This window comes from Acanthopagrus latus, chromosome 19 (genome assembly GCF_904848185.1).
Source record: "Acanthopagrus latus isolate v.2019 chromosome 19, fAcaLat1.1, whole genome shotgun sequence".
Classification (NCBI taxonomy): Eukaryota; Metazoa; Chordata; class Actinopteri; order Spariformes; family Sparidae; genus Acanthopagrus; species Acanthopagrus latus.
Window position 1 is genome coordinate 16,631,152 of NC_051057.1, and position 19,773 is coordinate 16,650,924.

The window sequence follows — 19,773 nt, forward strand, 5'->3', positions numbered from 1 at the left end:
TTTGTCAGAGCAGAAATTCAGCTCTGACTTTAAGGAGAGAACACGTGCTCAACACAACACAACACCTCGGTCTAAGCTCTGCTTCCATTCAAGATTTCATCACTCCGTAGCGAAGAAGCTGAACACACTGGTTTCATCACGCTGTGTCAGAGGCATCAAAGACGGCTCAGTTTATGAAGTCTAGAAGGTCTAGGCTAACAACTTCAATATACAAATCACTCAGTGACAACTACAGCCTTCTAGAAGGAGATCTTGTAGGAATAGTCTTCAAAACAAAGCCCATGTCAGAATATCCTACCACTCCAAGGATCTGGTGTTTGGTGAGTTGTTTAACTTAAAAAAATTCATTCTCACTATATATTTAGCTGCGATCGCCTCCTCATCCAACTCAACATCATGATGCCAAGTAAAGAAAAGGGGAAAAAAAGTCTTCTTAAGTTATAAGTTATTAACTCTGAAATGCAACATATGATCCAAGTTTCACACACGCAAGCAAAACAGTTTAAATTACTGAATAAACTGTATTTGACAACTCATTATTGTGGCAGGCTTTGAATCAGAGCCCATGAGAAGGAGAGAAGCAGAGTCTGACTGAGGATAAAAAGGTTTGAAGCGTCTCCCCTTTGCTCGCATTTGCTTTAAATTTAATAGGCCTAAATTGCCGTACCTCGGAAGCAAATGGGAGGAGAGGCAGATCTGGAGCTGTGCCCACAGCTGCCCACTGAGAGCTGGAACAGTGTTGGAGAAGAGGTGGTGACAGTCGGAGCTAAAGCAAAACAGACCAGGCTGAACCCAGATTCATGAAACAATGCACTCCGTCAGCTTATTTTCAGTATTCTTATTCAGCTTTATTCTGTTTCTTTTTCTTCCTGGCATCGTTGATTTCACACAGAAGTGAGCAAAAGCTTATAATTTGTAGATGTTCTAGTCATTGATTTTGTCACATATGAAATGTAGAATGTCACTTGCAGGCTCATGGCAGCTAATGAACTCTGAGATGGTGGAAAATTCAACTCAAACCAACTAAAGAGTCCTCCCAAGCAGCCTGGCACCGCCTGACCAATTTGTAAATGTACATTATTAGCGGGCACGGACCAAAATGCCTCTGGATGCCTCTTTGATAGATGCATAACCAATCAGAGCTATGTGCAATGTACACGTGTGATGTAGGGGCTGAGCAACAGCAAGAAGCTAACAGACAACAGAAATAAGCTGTGTTGTTGGTGTTAAAGTGTTAAGGCTGTGGCAACACACGGGCCAGTGTGGTCAAAGAGCTGAAACAAATCATGTAAGCTAGCAATCGGACTAGCAAGACATATTACAAAAACACAGAGTTTAACGTAATGTTCCATGTGTAGTCACTCAATTTGGCCTTGAGCATCAGCTTTAAACACATGGTAATGAAAGGCATGGCATCCTGGTTATTAATCAAAAGTAAATCACTTTTTTTTTCATCTGCAAATTCAATCTGTGGTGTACTAGCTTAAATGCTGCAAGTACGTTTCACTTGTAATCACTCCGTTTAGTCTTGTGCACCAATTTGATCCAACCGTAGTGATATGGCTCAACAACCAACATCACTCACAGGACCAGCACGCCAGCAGCACAGCAATGAAGCAGTTTAATGGTGGTTGGCTGTCTGAATGAGGCCTAAGTGTCAGATAACATTATGAAAATGGACCCTACAGAGATAGACCTCTTTGTAAAAGACTTAAAATCCTTTTTTATCAAACCTGAAACAGTGTTTGAGACTCACTTGGTATCTGTTGGATCTTGTGGACCACCACAAAGGCATCAGACAGGCCCACCTTCACCGGGTGATTGACAGAGCTGATCTGTGACACTTCAATGGGGATCTGAAACAGAAGAGGGGAAAGTCATTTCACCAGAACAATGATGGTCTGACTGACGGCTGGTCTGACCAGCACCAACAACACAACCAATTTATTACTATTTCCCAAAGGAATCTGCTGGGGAATTATGCAACTTAAATGTGCAAATATTGCTATCTTTGCTGGACAGAATAAACATTTCAGACGCAAGAGGGCCATAACTTAAAGAATATGTGCTTTGATTTTACACAGCGTTGCAAGAAAGGAGATAAACAAGACAAAATCAGGGATTCACTCTTAAAAGATAAATGAGATGGAGGTCATGTTGTTCTTTTTAAGACCAACAATAGCCGTGTAATGAAATACCTATCACATAAATAAACTCCAGCAGCTTTCAGATCAGCTTGTCTAACATGAGAAAATAACAAAAACAGGCCTCAGTGATAAGAGAAGCAGCCCTGCTGTTGTAACTACTGCAATTATCATAGATCATTACTTAGTAATTGCAATTTCACACTCTTACACAAGTCTCTGTGGGATAATAGTTTTCATTACAGACTCTTTTTCTCTGTTCTATTATGTTGTTTTTCTTCACAGTTTTGAAATTTGGACATTAATAAGCTCCACTGGGGCGTCTAATACAGAGCCTGAAACATGATTTCATATAATGTTACAACCACATCAAGGCGTGAGGGCATTGAGTGATATTTTCTGAAAGAGCAGCCGTCATTTAGCATTTTCTCATTCCTCTGTATAATGACCAAGCTGAAAACACATGAACATGAAGAATATGTGTAAGTAAGTGTTTGACCCAAAAATATAGCAACTGTACTATTCAATCATTTACTCTAATATCTCCTGTATTATAGTAAATGTTTTGCTGTTAACAAAAACAGTCTAAAGACCTGACTGTGCACATTGCTCAAGCTTGTTGTCTTTAGTTTAACATTTTTGAATACTTTTTTGGTTCCAATTTCTCAGGAGTTGAAGTTAAGGATCATAAAGAGACAGAAAAAGTTTTTCTGTGCACGGGAAAGTCTTATTTCTATTAATGTTTGACCACAAAATTGTTAAATTAAGTGTAGGCGAGCACTCTGCCAAGAAACTCCGTCCACCTGACAGGTGCTGCATATTGAGCTGCTGATCGCACAGCATGATTAGTGCACAGGTGCGTCTTGGTTACAACAAAAAGGCCTCTAATGCTGCAATTCAATGCAACTCAGAGGTCGATATTTCCAAGTTGTTATAACCAACTTCTAATCTCACTATGTGCAGCACCATACTGCTGTGATGTCACGTACATTTACATCAGTGAAGTCGGGCTCCACAGATCTTGCCTGAGTTTCTGACTTGGACGACCGTTCGTTGCACTTTCCAGTGTCAGAGGCCTTTTTCCCCAGAGTACAATGGACTGTAGCATAAAATGTGCAGTTTTATCACACAATACAGTTCCACAGATGTAATTTGGAAGGAATGCGATTAGCATGCTGACTGCAGGAATGTCCACCAGAGCTGTTGCCCATGAACTGAATGTTTTTTCACTACCGTAAGCCGTCTCCGATGTCATTTTTGAGAATTTCTGGCAGTACATCCACCTGGCCTCACAAGTGTAACAGAGTAGAAAGTCTTTTGTGTGCACAGACAAAGTTGTAGATCTTATACTTCAATTTGTGAAAATGGGGTCAAAAAACAACAGTGTTACTTTCTTTTTTTGTGGAGTTTATATAAAACCTGGACCCAACACTACGGATCTGGCTCTTATTCGTTTGTGGTGTCTTGTAAGGCCGTGGAGACTAAGCACAGTTTTATGCAAGATAATAAAAACTTTAAGACATTCAGACAGATAAATGGTGCAAGTGGGAGTGAAAAGACATATGATAAGAAAGGCACTGTCTTAGTTAATGGAGATAAAACAAGAAAAGTAAAGATAACTGGCTGGATGAGCGAGTCCTGACCTCTTTATATGCAAACACAATCCTGCCGGTGTTGTGCAGAGTCGCCTGGAAGGTGAAGCTGCCCAGGTTGTAGTTGTCCTGTAGGTGGACGTGGTCCCACTGCACCACCAGAGATGTGCCTAAAGGAGACAGAACCATAATTAAAAACACAGACAGTTCATTGAATTTCATAAAGTATGTCTTACCACGGAAATCCAGGCATCAGTGATATCTAGTGTCTGCAAATAAATCCTGCTTTTTTTGACATTTCAACTTGTCTTCCAGTGGTTCTGAAATACCATCTCTACTGTCTCAGATCTAGTGTGAAATGAACCCCTGACCGGGCAAAAGTGTAAGAAGACTAAGAAGACATCAATGTCACAAACGTCTTTGTAAGGCGATATGTTTTTTGAGGGATTATTTCCTGGCAGAGGCTTCCTTTCCCCCTGTGGGCGGGAGCTGATTGACACCGAAGCAGTGTGAGCGCTGATATGAAAACACTCCACTGGAGCGCGATGAAACGGCAATAAAAGTGAAACTTTTGACAAGACCAAATCAAGGCGTGGTGGTTACTGTGATGGATTATGTAGCTCTGGCAGTTTTTGTAGCAGTAAAAGTTTTTCATGCTGTGCAAGAGCAAAATGACAGAGCTGTAAATGGCTTCTGCTGATTGAAAAAGGAAAATGAGAATACGGTCAGCAACAGGGATAACTATACGCATTTTAGTTTTTATTTGCTCAGGTTTAGAGATCTGTCTCTGAAATTAAAGCAGCAATCTCTATGTAACGTAAGTGAACAGAATTTCATTTATTGTGCAAGACGCTTAGATATGAAAGACTTTATATGAAAGTCTTTCCAGGGAAAAACAAAAATCCTGGCTACAGAAAATAATTCCGCTTTTCTTGCCAAAGAAATGGATGAAAGCTGTTCATAATAAGGTGTGAAAATGATCCAGTGAAAGACACGCTGCTGTTGGGTTTCTCAAGATTTTTCAGTCTTTTGAGCTGCAACAGTTACATTTCTTTTCACCTCCATTGTATTGTGAGCTGTGGCAAAAATATCAGAGGTGAATATCGACAGCAGAGGCCGACAGGAAATGGGTATGAGAGATGAAATGCAGCAAAGGTCGCTGGCTGGAATTGAATTGGCCGTTTTCTGAGGCCATGCAGCCATTTGGCAAGTGCAGTAACCATTTGGCGACCAAGGCGCTCCAAATCGTCCATTTCTTTAATAACAGTTTTAACTCCTAAGTAGTTTTCCAAGCAACAATGCCAAACACGCTCCCACTTTTAAATTGTGAAGAATTGCTGTTCCACCACTTCTACCATGAGAGTAGGCTGAATTATTTTGGGTTAAATATTCAAAATAGGAGATTTTCACTATTTTCTGACACATTATGTTAACTGACTGAAAACAATCAGCAGAATGTTAATGTTAATTAATATATAAAATCTGACAAAAATGGATATTTCTGTTTTTATTTGATTTTTTTGCATGTTTTATTATGCCACCACAAACACACTTAATCAACTTATTCAATGTAATTTTTGGAGCATTTTTTAACATATCACTTATTTATTGTGCCATTAATTTAAGTCTTTATTAGTTTTTGATTTTGACAGTTTCAGTCCTCCAGACCTCTGGTGTTATTTTGTAAAAAAACAAACATGGACGCCACAGACACTAAGCTTTCTTCACACATCAGGAGTGTTGGATCCTGCTTCAGTTTTTTCATGAATAAACACTGCCGAGCATCTTAAAGACCTCCAGAGGCAGAGTGTATGAATAATGAATGAATCAATGAATAAATAAGAATGTGCTTACTTGTAAAAGCCACATACTATAACTCTGAATAACACTTGACCACATGAAGTCGTCATTAGATGTTGCCTTAATTTGGGTTTGTATTAAATTAGCAGCAGACTCACGAGGCCTTCAGCTCCACCCGGCAGACAGTTGCTTTACTTTTAACACTGTTCTGATTTACTGTGGAGGCTGGAGGGCAGATTGATGCGAGCACCATTCCCTCCTCCGAGCTCGTCATTTGGCTACCGGCCAGGGCAATAAAGGTTTGTTAACACAACTAATCAATTTTTACATCACATGGTCGGAGCTCTTCCAAACGAAGCGAAGATGAGATTTAGCTCCTCTGTTGACAGTTTGGAGAGTCTGGTCATCTGCTTAAAGAGGAAAGCCCCGTCATAAGTTATATATGTGGTGCGAATAGTCGGCCTCTGGCAACAGACATGGATGATTCATGTGTTAAAAACAAGTTTGGGTCTGGTCCTTCATTGACATTTAATATCATGTGACTAATATAATCGCAGCTTGACACCTGCAGAATGAAGGGCAGCACTTGGATGAGAAATAAGGAAAAAGAGGGGAGTATTGAAGAGTTGCTGTGTAACACATTACAGAGGACACAGTGAGGGGGAAGGCTGTGAATATCAGAGCGAGGAGTGGGACTCTAAATTGCAGCCTTATGGCACAGCGTGCTTACTCAGTCAGCACAAGTTAAGCCCAATATAAGTCTGCTTAAAATGCATTGAGTTCAGGAGGGGAGGCGGCCGCCGTGCTATCTGGGGCTCCCTGGCTAAAAATACAGAGTGGGTGAGGAGGCGTGGAGGGATGTACACACTGGCCTTGTTTCTAATTCCACTTACAAGCTTAACACGCTGTATGAACTCAAAACAAACAAATGAAATCCAGCTCTATTACACTGGCCCACCCTCGGCATGCTGAGGTCATTTTGCTCGACATTTTTGCAGATGTTTATACAGCATCAGGTCTGTTTGGTTCTGTTTAGTCTATTTAACGTGTAACACACATGTTTATTTATGTTTATCAAATGTATTTGTTACTATTGTAAAGTTTTTTGATGATAACCAAATGTATGATATTACTTTTTCTGTTGCCCTTTTCACAGCAGATGTTTGACATCGTTGGAATGAAAGCACATGTGTTACAGATAATGTTCACAATGGCATTGTTCCATTCATGTGTTCCTGAGAGCGATGACAGTGAGGCCCCATTTACACTTGTCATTTTTAAGTGCCTCGTAGATAAAACTCTTTTGTTTACATGTAGCCACATCGTGTGTCTCCTTTATCCACAGGACACAAATCTAATTGCATCCGTCTTCTTTCCGGAGCAACATGCAAATCACGGTCATCCACGATCCACAGCGGAAAGTGATGATGCTCCAGAAAAAGTGTGCTTATTAATAAAGATACCAATATCCTGTTTTCACAAGCTTGCTAGTAGCTGCCAACTATATCCACATTGCACCGATACAGAAAACTATCACCCACTCAGACACCCACTGTGTCCAAATCAAGCGTAAACTCGGCTTTGTGTCTCGAGTTTGACATTACAGCCATGTCCATCTTGTTTGTTCTGTTTTTCTGAGAGAGAAGTGACCTTATTTAGATGAAAGGATGGAGGTGGAGGGGACACTGACGACACATCATGACTTGTCAATCACAAGGTAGCAACGCCCTAATGCATACCCGGTTTATTGCTTATTTTCATTCAAATGGGACCATAACTTACAAAACAAACATCGTGTTGTATAGAAGAAGACTTTAAACTAGTGATTGAAATCATAAACTCATTTGGAAACGATTTATCGGGGTAATAAATCAAGTGAAAAGCAGGCGCGTAATCTTACATGCAATCCCACTTGTTTTTACAGCCGGTGGAATCACTCCCAGCTGGCCATTAGAAAAGAAAATGCAGACTTTAAGCACTTTCAAATTTCTAGCCCCAGAAGTTGGTCAATATTTTGTACAGTCAATGGTTGCAATCATGGAGCAGCTTTCCTCTGTTTCAAACACCACATTTCTTTGGGGAACGGGGGAATTTCTTCATATCAGGGGACTTAACCTACGAATGACTGCTGCCTCAAACTACACACTCACATAGTTACACTTCTCTGATGCATTTACACCTTTTCTGTGTGTTAAAGCTCTCCAGGCTTCCTGTGTTGCAGGAAGTGACTTAGAGTAAATTGGATCTTTGATTCCTCTGGGCCTGATGGACAGCAACATTTAGGCTTGAGGCCTTCTACTCCTTATCATGAAATGTTTTAAGAGGATCAGATGAAAGTGCTGCAACTGCTTCAGGAAAATTCATGCATGAGTACGACTTAATAAATGCTTGTCTGGTACTTTGAATGGATGTGAGAGCAGAGTTCTATAGTTGTGTTAAAGTCTCAAAAAGACTAAGAGGTATTTTTACCACTGCGGCGCCGTCACCACTGGCAGCAACAGTCAAATCTGTCAGGTGCTGCAACACTTCACTCCTCTTTCATTATCAAACTTCAGTTTCTCTCAGCACTTGAAAAACTCAAGTCTTTATTTAGAGGACGCTAATTAACAAGAGAAGGCAACGTTTTTTTAAGTGAAAATTAAACAACCAAGCTTCCCACTGTGTCTGTGAAGTCTCACACAGCTCTCACAGTCCTGTTTCAGGCCGTGGCGAGAACAAACAGTACGACTCTGCTGTGAACGCCTCATCGAACTGCTCACGGTCTAATGGAGGGGGGCAGCGACACTCACACAACACAACAGACAGTACAGTTGTTCTGCTGTATTGGCAGGACATTGACTGATGGACAGTGTGTTGAGGAGCGGGCGGGCTGAGGATCGATCGGCTGCCAGTTTGGTTAAAAGTCTGATGAGCTCCACTGCAGAAGGTCACACAGTTGGTCAGTAACCGTGCAGCAGAGGATCAGACGGCACTGACTGACATGATAGATAACAGCCATCACAGATGGCAAAGCAAAGGTACAGAGAGTGAGGAAGGACATCCATTTAGTTTAAAGGCAGTAGGAGGAATTTAAGGGGATGTCACAGAGGTCATGGAGGGTTTAATAAAAAAAAATTCATTGATGAAGCCAAGCTCTCCGTGAATCACCCTCTGGAGATTATGTGCATTCATTTTGCAATGATTTTGTGTGAACTCTGTCAAGGTGAATGTGATTTAATATTGCAAAACTGATACATATTGATGGAACTACATGTTAAGTCATGATCAAGACACGTCCTTACATCAATGCAAAGATCATATACAATACGTGACAAATTAACAACCACTTTGTGTGAATTTAGTGTTATTGATACATTCAGTAGATGTTTTGAAAAATCAATCTAACAAATTCTTAAAATATGTTTATTCGTCTTTTTTTAAGCAAAGGTACTTCATCATTTAATATTCCTATATTCCTAATATATAGGAATATAATAATTCCTACATATTGTCAGTCATTGTTGTTACTTTGTTAACATTTTAGACTACACATTGCACATTCATTAGTATCTGTATCATGTTGTTTCTTCCTTTTTTATCAATCTGTTTTTAATATAACGTATAACATCATCTATCTAACAGGACTAATGTGTTGTGTGTAGCACGAGCTTCTACTGCAGGGTCCCTGCAGACTTAATAACCCTTTCTGAAAAACTGTATTTCTCTACTTTGTATGTTAAAATGAGTTTCAGACTCACATAGGAAATATTTCTTCTACATTGTTAGATATTTGTAATTTGGTGAGCACTCAACAATATTGGTCACTTTGCTAGCTTGACTGATTCTTTGTTAAGATTAGTTTTTTCTTGTTGTTTCTTTTGGCTGTTAGCTTCTATTTGGATCGAACAGCAAAGAGTTTTGCAGGAGCTGGGAGATGGAGAGAGGTGACGACCTGCAGCAAAGGGCCACAGGTTGCAGTTGAACCTGTGCTGCTAATGTTGCTGCCCTCTCTACATGGGGCGCATGTGTCATGAGTCACGTAGCTTGACAATAAATCATTGCAGCATAGTTTACTGACTAGCAGCAACTACTGTTTCAGTATTTTCTGGAAGTTATTACTGTTAGTCATGCGAGACCTGATTTAATTCTGTCGGTACCAGAATAAACAGCTGGTTGGAGCCAAAAGAGACAAACATAGAGAGAGAGAGAAAGTAGACAACTGCTCCACATTCAGGCAGAAATGAGATATGAGGCGTAAACTTCTGTTACCGTTGTCCCAGTAGATGACCGTAGAGTTTCTGGAGACACTGGGGTCAAAGTTTGCCATTAAAGGAGCAATGTACTGTGTAGCCGTTAGCATCCGGTGGACCACATCCCCTGTGTAGATGAACCCTGAGGAAGAAAAAGAGAGAGGGGACATTAAAACTTAAACTTCCAGTACTTTAAATGGAGCACCATTAGAAACTCCTGTTTAATTGCATCATTTATAGTGTTGTACCTGCTGTGATTGAGTGTTTTAAGGTGGATTTACCCTTTAGCAGCTCATAAAAACAAGCATCCATCTTCCGTCCCTCCACTCCCACCTTCCCTCCCTCCTATAAAAGATGTTATCAGATACAGTATCTCACAGGAAGACAACACGTCTGCCCCCCAGTCCAAAGTTAAAAGCTGCTCATTACCCAGCAGCCATCTCCCTCCGTCTCTGGCCTCCCGCTGCATGCCGCCTCAGCTAGCAATGGCGATTAATTAGAGCTGTTATCTTTGATCGAAAAACAGAAGGGCAAAATCTGAGGGGCTTTAAAGGAAGATATGCTGAGTGAGCAGCTATATATCATGGCGGTGTTATGAGTCTGACTGATTTACTCTCCTCTTCGCACTCCTTTCCTTCCTCCTGTGTGTGTTTTTACTCCACATCATCAATCATAGACGCTAACGAAGAGCCCGTGACGACAAAAACGGATTATGTTAACTTTTCCAATTTATTCGGCCGCTCAACAAGGCACAAACAGATCTCTCCGCAGAGAGGGACGTGCTCAGTGGACACCTACTGGAGCTGCATCATTTAGCAGCCCGTAAACACGGTTATTAATGGACTCCAGAAAAGGGGGGAAAACGCCCACTATTCATCACCGGGGACGAGTCTTTGCATAACAAATAAAGTGCCGATGACAACAGAACCAAACAGCATCTTAATTTCCCCACTGACAACAAAGTTGAGAGAAGTCGGCTGCTATTTCAAGATTTGCACCAGCTCTTTGTTTCTCCCGCTGGCTTTGTCTGAAATGCCAAAATATCCAAACCTTAACATACCCTGTAAATCATGTTTTACACAGAACAAAGGGAAAACATGGCATTCAGGTGAAATGATCATGTTTTCAATATATTTTACCACTCAAGAGCAGTTTGAAGAACTAATAAGACGCTTACAGTGACGGTGTCTCGGAAAGAGTAGACGTGCATGTTTTTAAATTACTCTTGCGACGGGAGAGGGGGCATCTATTTTTTCCCTGATGTTGCCACTTTTGTCTTGATGAGAATTGCAGGATTTTTATGCTGACAGACAGACTGGCTGTTATTTTCTTGTGTGCCTACAGATACGTGACAGAGAAGCCAATAGAATTTGCTCTTTTCTGGACAGAAAGTACGATCAGAATTAAAATTTGATGGTAAAAAGTTCTGTTTTTTGATTTATTTACTTTCTAACACATACAGTATATATTATCCAAAAGGTGTATTGTATAAGAATTGGCCATATATGAAATTCATACTCCAAAGAAACAGGGGAGGCATATCGCTACAGTCACCGCTAACTTTAGCAGCTGTTAGCTATGAATATTTAGCTCAGTTAGCCATGCAGCAAGCATCTCAAAGCGCTATCTGAACTTTTTCAGAAAAGCGCAGGTGTTGTCACTGCTGCTTTCTTGTTCTACAACCAATCATGAATCAGATGCGGTGGAAGTCATCACCTGTCACCCCAGTAAACAAGAAAATGGAGGAGAATCTTTTTTCTGCCTGTGTCTGATATCCTGAACGTCACGAGAGAGAAACATTCATCATCATTTGGGAAGCTTGATGCTGAATGCTGCTGGTGAGTGCAGTTAACCCTCTCTTCATCTAGTGTTAAATTAATGTTAATTGAAGCCAGCGTGCAGAGCCTTTTGGTCTCTGACTGCATTAGTGCTTCATCCCAGCTCTCTGGTCAGCACTTATCTTGCAGAGAAAAATGATAAATTTGCACAGGGATTAACTCAAGCAAGTGAGTGTGTTCCTGAAACATCAAATTATTCCTTTAAATCAAAAAGCTGCATGTGGAAAAAAGACCTTCACCTCCCTTGGTCTTTAAGATGGAATTTTCTTTCCAATAATGTGCTGTATAAAATCATCGAACCGCCCAGAGTAAGAAATCATTCCCATATGGAAGGGTCTGTTTGCCTTTTTTTTTGCAGAAGTTCAGCAGAAACACGGTATATAAAGTAGCTGCCTGAGGTCTATAGGAAGAAAAAACTCGGAAAGAAAAGGGGATTTTGGGGAAAAGTCTCATTGAGGCCAAGCCTATAAAACCCTCATTTCATGTCACCATATGTCTTCTCATACAGTGGGCGGGCTATGAAAACACATCTATCACTTTGGGAACCAGGAGCAGATCATGAGGGGAATCAATCTTTCCCTAAAGACCTCCCTGCTCTCTACAGAGCGCTGTCAGCACTCACCGTGAGGAGAGCAGCGGCAAGAGGTGGGAGTGAAGATATGACTTTATTTAGGTGTGTGAAGTCCTGACAGTAGAGAACTCCACCTCGAGGAAGAGGAGTGATGGAGCTAAAAGTTTCTGCCCTTTATGGGCTCGATAGGAGTTGCCATGGTTACAGTTACTTTTATTTCTATCACACCGTTCACAAAATGATCTGGACCCGCCGGCCACTGTGGCCAGAACTGTTTTTTTAAGATGTTTTTTTCCCCCATAAGCCCGGATGAAACTATTCCGATCAATAGTCTTTGTTGAGTCATCTGTTGTGTTTCCCTGATTCTGCTGTAGAGTTTTTAGTTTCTAGTTCATGGCTGCCACCCATAACTTTACTGGTTTCTTGGCGACAAATCTTCAAGAAGTTATTGCTCGAAGTAGTTCAACACATGGATTTTTCTATTCTGTTACCTCAGGATGGAGCCAGGCTACCTTTTACCACCTGTTTCCAGTCTTTATGCTAAGCTAAGCTAACAGACAGCTGGTTATGACTTACTATTCACTGTACAGACATGAGAATGGCATCAATCTTCTCATCTCACTCTCAGCAAGTGATCGAATAATCCCAAAAATTGTTACCGTTATGGTTGATAGTGTTATGCACTCCCAACATGTGGTTAATTTTCAGTTTTGATCATAACATATTTTGTTGCCAGAACATGAGGGCAGCACAGCAGATAAGACGTCATGGTATATGAAGGTAAAGAAGATAGAGAATGAAGACACAGGGTTGTTTAGTCTGCTTGCCGAAACACAACCGCGCTGTTCGCTCATTCTCTTATGGTGTTCTCATGGTTATGTGTTGCTGCGTCTGCACTTTCACGTCCTTAATCTGATTGTTCGGCGACACAAGTGACTTCCCCCGAATCAGCCGCTATACATTCCAGCCCATCTCATATTTACCCAACATCCACCTCAAACACGGTCTTATCTCTGCCTTTGTCTGCTTTGTTCGTTTCTCCTTTCACTTTAAAAAAAAAAACTCCAGGAAGCCTAGAAATCCCCTCACACACACACACACACACACACGTCTGGACAAACGCACAATGCCCGGTGTCGAAGGGTTTTACTTCTGCTGCTGCTGCCTCGGCACTCTACCGGCAATCTCCTGCAAACACAATACGACTTATTTGACAGGCTAAAGAAAATCAGACTGCCTCTCAATACACTAAAGAGGTGAGAGCCGCGGGGGCGCTCAATAGAGAGGCAATTCATTCATTATGGCCGTCATTTACAGCGCAAGGGGGACTGGACAGAGGAGGAGGAGGAGGGTACCTGGGGGAACAACAGATATACAATAGAAGAGGAGAAAGAAATGAGAGGAGGTGGAGGCAGAGAAAGAGGTTTCAGGAGGCTGGGATGGAGCAGGATCGGTCTTTTCAAGTTCTGTTTATATGTGCAGCGCGTGTCCAAGAAAAACACGAGCGGGAATCATCAGTCCCCACGAGACCAAAGCTTCATTTTATTGGACTTTGTTTGGACAAGATCGTTGTTCCCTCGTCCTGAGCTATGTTTAATCTGCAGGATATTTTCTGTTTATCACAGATGTTCAGAGCCACGACTGGATCACATCAGTCTTTTTGTCTCATAAATAAAGCTACAGGCATTTTTTTATCTAAATGAAATGTCTACTTTTCTTTGTTTTATCGCTGATTGATAGAAAACAAAACCGAGTGAGACTGTAACTAATCCATTATGTCTCATCCAGGAAAAAAAAACAAAAAATCCTCTGGCACACAGAACCAAGTGTGCTTTATGTTTCACAACTGGAAGACTTGAAATTGGCAGCGATCGCCACCATGACTGGACAAAAATGTCAAACTTAATCGTTCCAAAAATAGCCAGAAAGTTGTCATCCTTGTCACAACACAGATGGCCAGATATTGTGTTTGTACGCAACTAATTTGTTTTGTCAGATATGTTTTGAGGGAAACCTAATAGTTTGGATTATGGTGGTTGAGCTGAAATGGGTTTGCATCCATGTTTGGTTGGGTTGAGGCAACAAAAGCAGCTTGGTTTGTTAGAGATTGTCATTTTAGTTCGTTGTTAGTAGACAAGAAACTGTCACTGTTGACTTTGTCACTCCCAGGGCTCTGCGGTTGAGTTTGCCATACACAACGTCCATTTGGACTTTCAAAATAAAGTCTACTGACATACAGTCACATAGTTTGACACATTATGACTTTTGGAATGTTTTTCCAAAATGGAAAAATCCTGGCTTGATTCGACTTTGTTAAAAACAAGCTGCTTGGTTAGAGTTAGGAAAAGATAATACTACACTCTGTCTCATAATCCAAGCTATGCAAGTGACACACTCAGACTTTTCTCACTCTTTATGCTCCTGAACTAGATGGGTGACTACAGCCTCAATCTTAGCTGCTGTAATTGACGGGTTGAAAGTGAAAACAGGTGGATCATCTTTCCCTAACTCAAACTAAAATAGCCTCTATGAAACTGTGTATTCATTAAACAGGGGCATCTCAAATATGAAAGTTAGTTTATATGCCGATCCTTCACGTGAATGTTGCTTAACATGGCAGATAAAGGAGGCATCATGTTTCTACATATCTATTGTTTCAAAATATATCATTTAGAAACAGTTTCTTGGAGACACTGTGCCTTAGCTTTCATCAACAAAAACGATGTATATTCTTAATCTGTACTTGTATTCTGGTTTTAACGTGTGACAGCTGGTCCAGTAAACAACATGCCACAGCTGGATTGTCGTCCAAACAGCTGGTGGTGGTCAGATCGTATATCACAGATATTCATGTCGAGTCGTCCAAACACACTCTTCAACACAGACCGGAGGCATTTCTGTTACTGTCAGTTCATTAGTACGCCTGCTGTCTTGACTGTCGGTGATTTGTCATTATACAACACAGGGTTATAATATATATAAAAACAGATAAAAACAAACTAGCACATTTTGAGAAGTAAGAAACAACTTTTCTTGAAATAAAAAAAATAATTTTATTGGTTAAAAAGACTGTTGACTGTTTTCTGTCCAATGAACTAATCAATTACTTAAATAATAGCCTCAGCCTCACACTGGAGGGTGCCAAAGTTGCTTGAGTATGATTTCAACTGTGCACAAAAACACATTTCAATCGCCATTTGTTGTTCGACGTGAGCCTTTGGTATCTCAAAAGGCAAGAAACAGATCGTTTTTACCTGTTCCTTATTCAAATCTCAGTCTCAGTTACAGTATTTCTCGGTCCTTTTGTAAAAAAAAAAAAAAAAACAACTTGCAGCAAGTTGATTTGTTTTTGAATCAGGTTTGAGGACTCATAGCAGCCAACTTACTTCTCACTATAGATACATTTTGCAGTGTAACTTCTACTTTACTGCATGTAAAACACATAAAGGTGGACTTAAACCTCACATGTTTGACGAGGCTGCGAGCCTGCTCCATCTTGTTGCCCACATCGTTAAAGTGGCTGCTGCACCATTGAGACAGTGACTGTTCTGTCCTGTGTGATTGTAACGGCTGCAGGGTTTAAGCACAGGTAATATAAAGAATCAATATTTAAATTCAAATTTAATATGTAGATATGGTTTTTAGAGCCGTTTTCTGGCAGTAATGAAAGATGGGAGAAAAGACGGACCAGTGGGGAGAGGAGGAGGACGAGCTGACTGGAAGGGGGGATATGAGGAGGGCGTCTCAGACACAAAGCCCCAGAGGCCTGCGGCAGGCAGATAGCCGCCGCCTCCTCCTCCCCGGTCCCTTCCCTCCATCTCTGTCTGAAGGAATTCAAATTCTTGTTATCTCCTCTGTGCTAGCGTCCTCTGAGCCTGTCCATCCCTCCACACCGTCGCCCTGGCACGTTTCTAACGCCAACTTTGCCAGTAATGTAGGATCAAAACGAGACAGCGATGATAACGACGATAAGAGACATCCCTCTATTTTTCCAGCAGCAGTAAATGCAGCACATCTCTGGAATAGTTGGGTAAGAGCAGAGCTTTAGTCTTTGATGTGATAATAGCTGGTTGGGGTGTTGTGGTTTCGCCGTCAAGACTCAAGTGGAAAATTGCTTTGCACACTCTGGCAAACACGTCTGCCGAGTCACGTGTCCAACCCACACACACACACACACGCGCACGCACACACACACACACACACACACACACCTCCTGATGCCCCCCCACCTCCTTATCCGTGTCTATCAGGGTGTGCTGGGCTGCCTTGGCAGTGGGACTCCTGTTTCCAGTCCAAACCCATCAGTCTGGTTTCTCTTCCAGTTCAGTCTGGTGTGGAGTTGGTGGTACTGAGCGTTGGGAGTGGTTTGTTTTTTCTAATCCCCCCCTCGTCTAGCAGACTATCCCACAGAGGTGAGGGCTGTAAATGGTCGTGTATCAGGCCGACTGCTTGGCTGGCAGAGTGTTGTCGGCGGTTTTGTACTGTGGTTTTGTGCCAGATGAGCCTTTTGCAACCCGAAATCTTCTGATGTAATTTCCCAGAGATAAAAGTAATAACTCATTGTTTGATTTCCTTGCTGTATTTGGAGATGAGATGTCTTTGTACAGTCGCCACCCTACTCACAGGTACACCGAGTACCAGAATGCACTTCTCTCTCTCTTTTTCTTCTCCATTTCATAAAGGTCTTCCTGCGCCAGACTCATTTCATAAATCTTACCACATTCCCTCCTAAATCCAGCAGCAATAAAAAAACAGTCTGTGTACAGTAAGAAATGCCAAGCACACACAGTATATCCAACAACAACAGTTATAACTACTGCTGAGAAAACAGAGACCAAGAACAGTGTTCACTTACCACCAGTCGCCACTGTGATTTCACGCAGCAAATGTCCATAAAAAGGGAAATCGAAGGACAGATTAACTCTCTGTGAGGGGAAAAACAGACAGATGACCCCGGTCAGAAAGATAGAGGTAAGAGGAGGATCAGAGAAAAGACTGTTTCTCATCTTTAAAAAAACCAAGGGGATTTAGATCAGACGATCACAATTGTGCAGAGAAAATACAAAAGGTGCCCTGTGTGCCAGATTGGCTCTGCTTTGTGAGGGTGTGGGTGTCATTTGAGTAGAAATCAAAAATACAGATCTAAAGGAGAATTTAAATGTGGTGAAAATATATTTGCATATGACCTTTATTACATATTAGTTCAAAAAGTAAAATACCCAATTTTCATAAGATCATTGTATAACAACACTGGGTTCATCGTTATTCATGAGGAACAAAACAGCAACAGAACGTCTAACAGCATTCATGGGTAAATACCTATTGACATAATACTGTGTACCTTTTCTTGGGAGACATAATACCTGCTTTAGATGGCACTCAGCTTGACCCTGGCCAGTTTCATTCAGTTTCATTCCTGACTTTTCCTCCTCCTTGGTTTTTTTTATTTTTATTTTTCCCAGCAGAATTGGGCTTCCATACTTCTTAAAGTTCTGCCTGTTGGTGGGAATTTACACCCAATAAAATGCGATTCAAGGTTTCTCTTGGACCAAATGAACAACAAACTGCTCAAGTGCATCACCGCAAATTATGTTTTTAAAGTATTCATTATTTTACCCATTAACAAAAGTAAACTACAGCCACACTGCACCACAGCCAGAAGATGTTATGGAGGGTACAGTCCACTGTAAACATGCAACTATTATACATGAGCCTAGATTACGTGTGGGCGGAGTAATCCTGTGGCAAACCACACTAAATCTCGCAGACTATACAGCCGATCCAGAGCTTAACATTTCTACAACACTGTGATGAAGTTGACCTCTGCGGCTGTGTTTTGTTTTACAACCTCATTGGCTCAGTTCCTTTCAGCGTCTCTGGCAGGCGGCAGTGCCAGGAAGGAACATGGAAGCTACCCCCCCCAAAAAAAAAACCCAGCTCCAGCATCCAGCACTCAAGAGCTTTTACGTAGTTTCTCAGGACTTTAAACTGCCATCATAATAAACCCTATTTATTTAAATGTTAGTCTGCTGACACGGTGGGTAAATTTCAGCACAGATGGTTTTCGCTGCAATCTCTCAATGAAATTATACAGCCAAGATTTCCATCTCGCCTTTTGACTCTGCGTTGCCTGGCTGGTCCACTGAGTTGGAAAACTCCCGTATTGATTATTTAAGCAAAAGTCAAGAGGAACCTCCCACATCCCTCCTGGACTATTTGGAAGAAAAAGCTCGCCTCCTGGCCGAGTCTGTGGCTGGAATAGAATAGCCTGCGTTGTTCGATCCATCATTGCATGACTGAAAGTAGAGGAGCAGAATGCACAATGTGGAACTCTATTCTATCTCCTGGCCTGCTATTGTTCGCCCTGGATGCCTTGTCTTTTCTTTGCAAGTCTTTGACTGCCCTGCTGCCATTCTGCCTCCGTCCCTCCAGTCAGTCTGCTGCTACCTTGCGTGACTCCATCAGTACGTTCCTCACATGGGTCACCTGCTCGTAGAGAGGTCGAGGGAGGGGAGCCTTCACTCAGAGAAGCTTTTAAGACTTCTTTTATTTCTCAGCTTTAAAGTAATTTATTTGTGTCTATGGCCAACCGTCGCTGAGGCTTGTGGGTATAAGTTCACAGCAAAGTCAGTAACACAGTGCACAAAAAGACTGAGTAAAACAAATCTCTTCTTTGTTTTGTCGGCTTTCTGTCTTTCTTTGAGCCCAATTAGTGGCAAAAGTAACTGGCTAGAGGGCATATTGTGATAGGTGTAAAAGGATTAGATTCGCAAATGCAGATTGGTATAATAATAAAAAGCTGAAACGGCACAACTCCACTCGACTAATGGGGCTGTTGCTGCTTAGCTGCAGTCAAGATCAAGTTCAGCTAAACTCCTGGTTTAAAATACAGCTGAGTTTGGCTTTCTGTGTTGAAAACTGGCACGACATCAAATCAACAGCAAATCAACACCGGCTTAACTACGTGTATGATGAAGTTATCTGATAAGATCCTATAGCAAAGTCAATTCTAATCGTTTTAGCTTTTCAAACCTGTTTCTTTGGGCCCCGTGTCCGGCATGTGTTAGACGTTTCCCTGCTCCAACACAACTGATGCAAATGATCAGCTCAACATGGAGCTCATGCAGCAGCTGATAATGAGCCATTTATATAAATCAGGTGTGTCTGGGCAGGGACACAGGGCGTTTTTTTTTTTTTTCAACCACCACAAAAATGTTCTCATTCGTGCTTCTACTTGTAGAAGTGTTTCCATCTGATCGTCAAGCGAATTTGAAGCAAACTTTTGCCACAAAAAGAAAAAAAAAATGCTTCCATCAACTGATTTGGAGCAAATAAACAAAACTGGCTGTATTGGCTATGGTCACATGGATGTGATAAGTAGAAAAGGAGCGGTTGCAAAGCAGAAACAAAACCAGCTGTTTGTCAACCTGCCAATAAACCTCAAAGAAAAGGAAGAAATGAAACCAATTGCCTCCGTCATTTTAGAGGGAAATGTGTTTATTAGTCAGGGAATTGTAATCTTAAGAAAACAGCAAACAGAGTACCTTCTTCCTCTCCTCTCAGAGTGAAAACAGCTGATCAGTCATTTGAGTTTGACAT

The 19,773-nt window shown here is 41.4% G+C and overlaps 1 protein-coding gene across 5 annotated transcripts in view; it reads right to left on the minus strand.

The window, feature by feature from the left end:
• The window catches only part of plxdc2 (plexin domain containing 2), a 77,585-nt gene that overhangs the window by 23,489 nt on the left and 34,323 nt on the right, over positions 1 to 19,773 (minus strand). For all 5 annotated transcript variants that reach the window (XM_037079357.1, XM_037079356.1, XM_037079355.1 and 2 more), the window contains 4 exons: positions 17,030 to 17,099; positions 9,785 to 9,907; positions 3,788 to 3,906; positions 1,757 to 1,856 (listed from right to left, as the gene is read on the minus strand). In XM_037079357.1, coding sequence (XP_036935252.1) covers positions 1,757 to 1,856; positions 3,788 to 3,906; positions 9,785 to 9,907; positions 17,030 to 17,099 — 412 coding nt within the window. The remainder of the gene's footprint in view (positions 1 to 1,756; positions 1,857 to 3,787; positions 3,907 to 9,784; positions 9,908 to 17,029; positions 17,100 to 19,773) is intronic.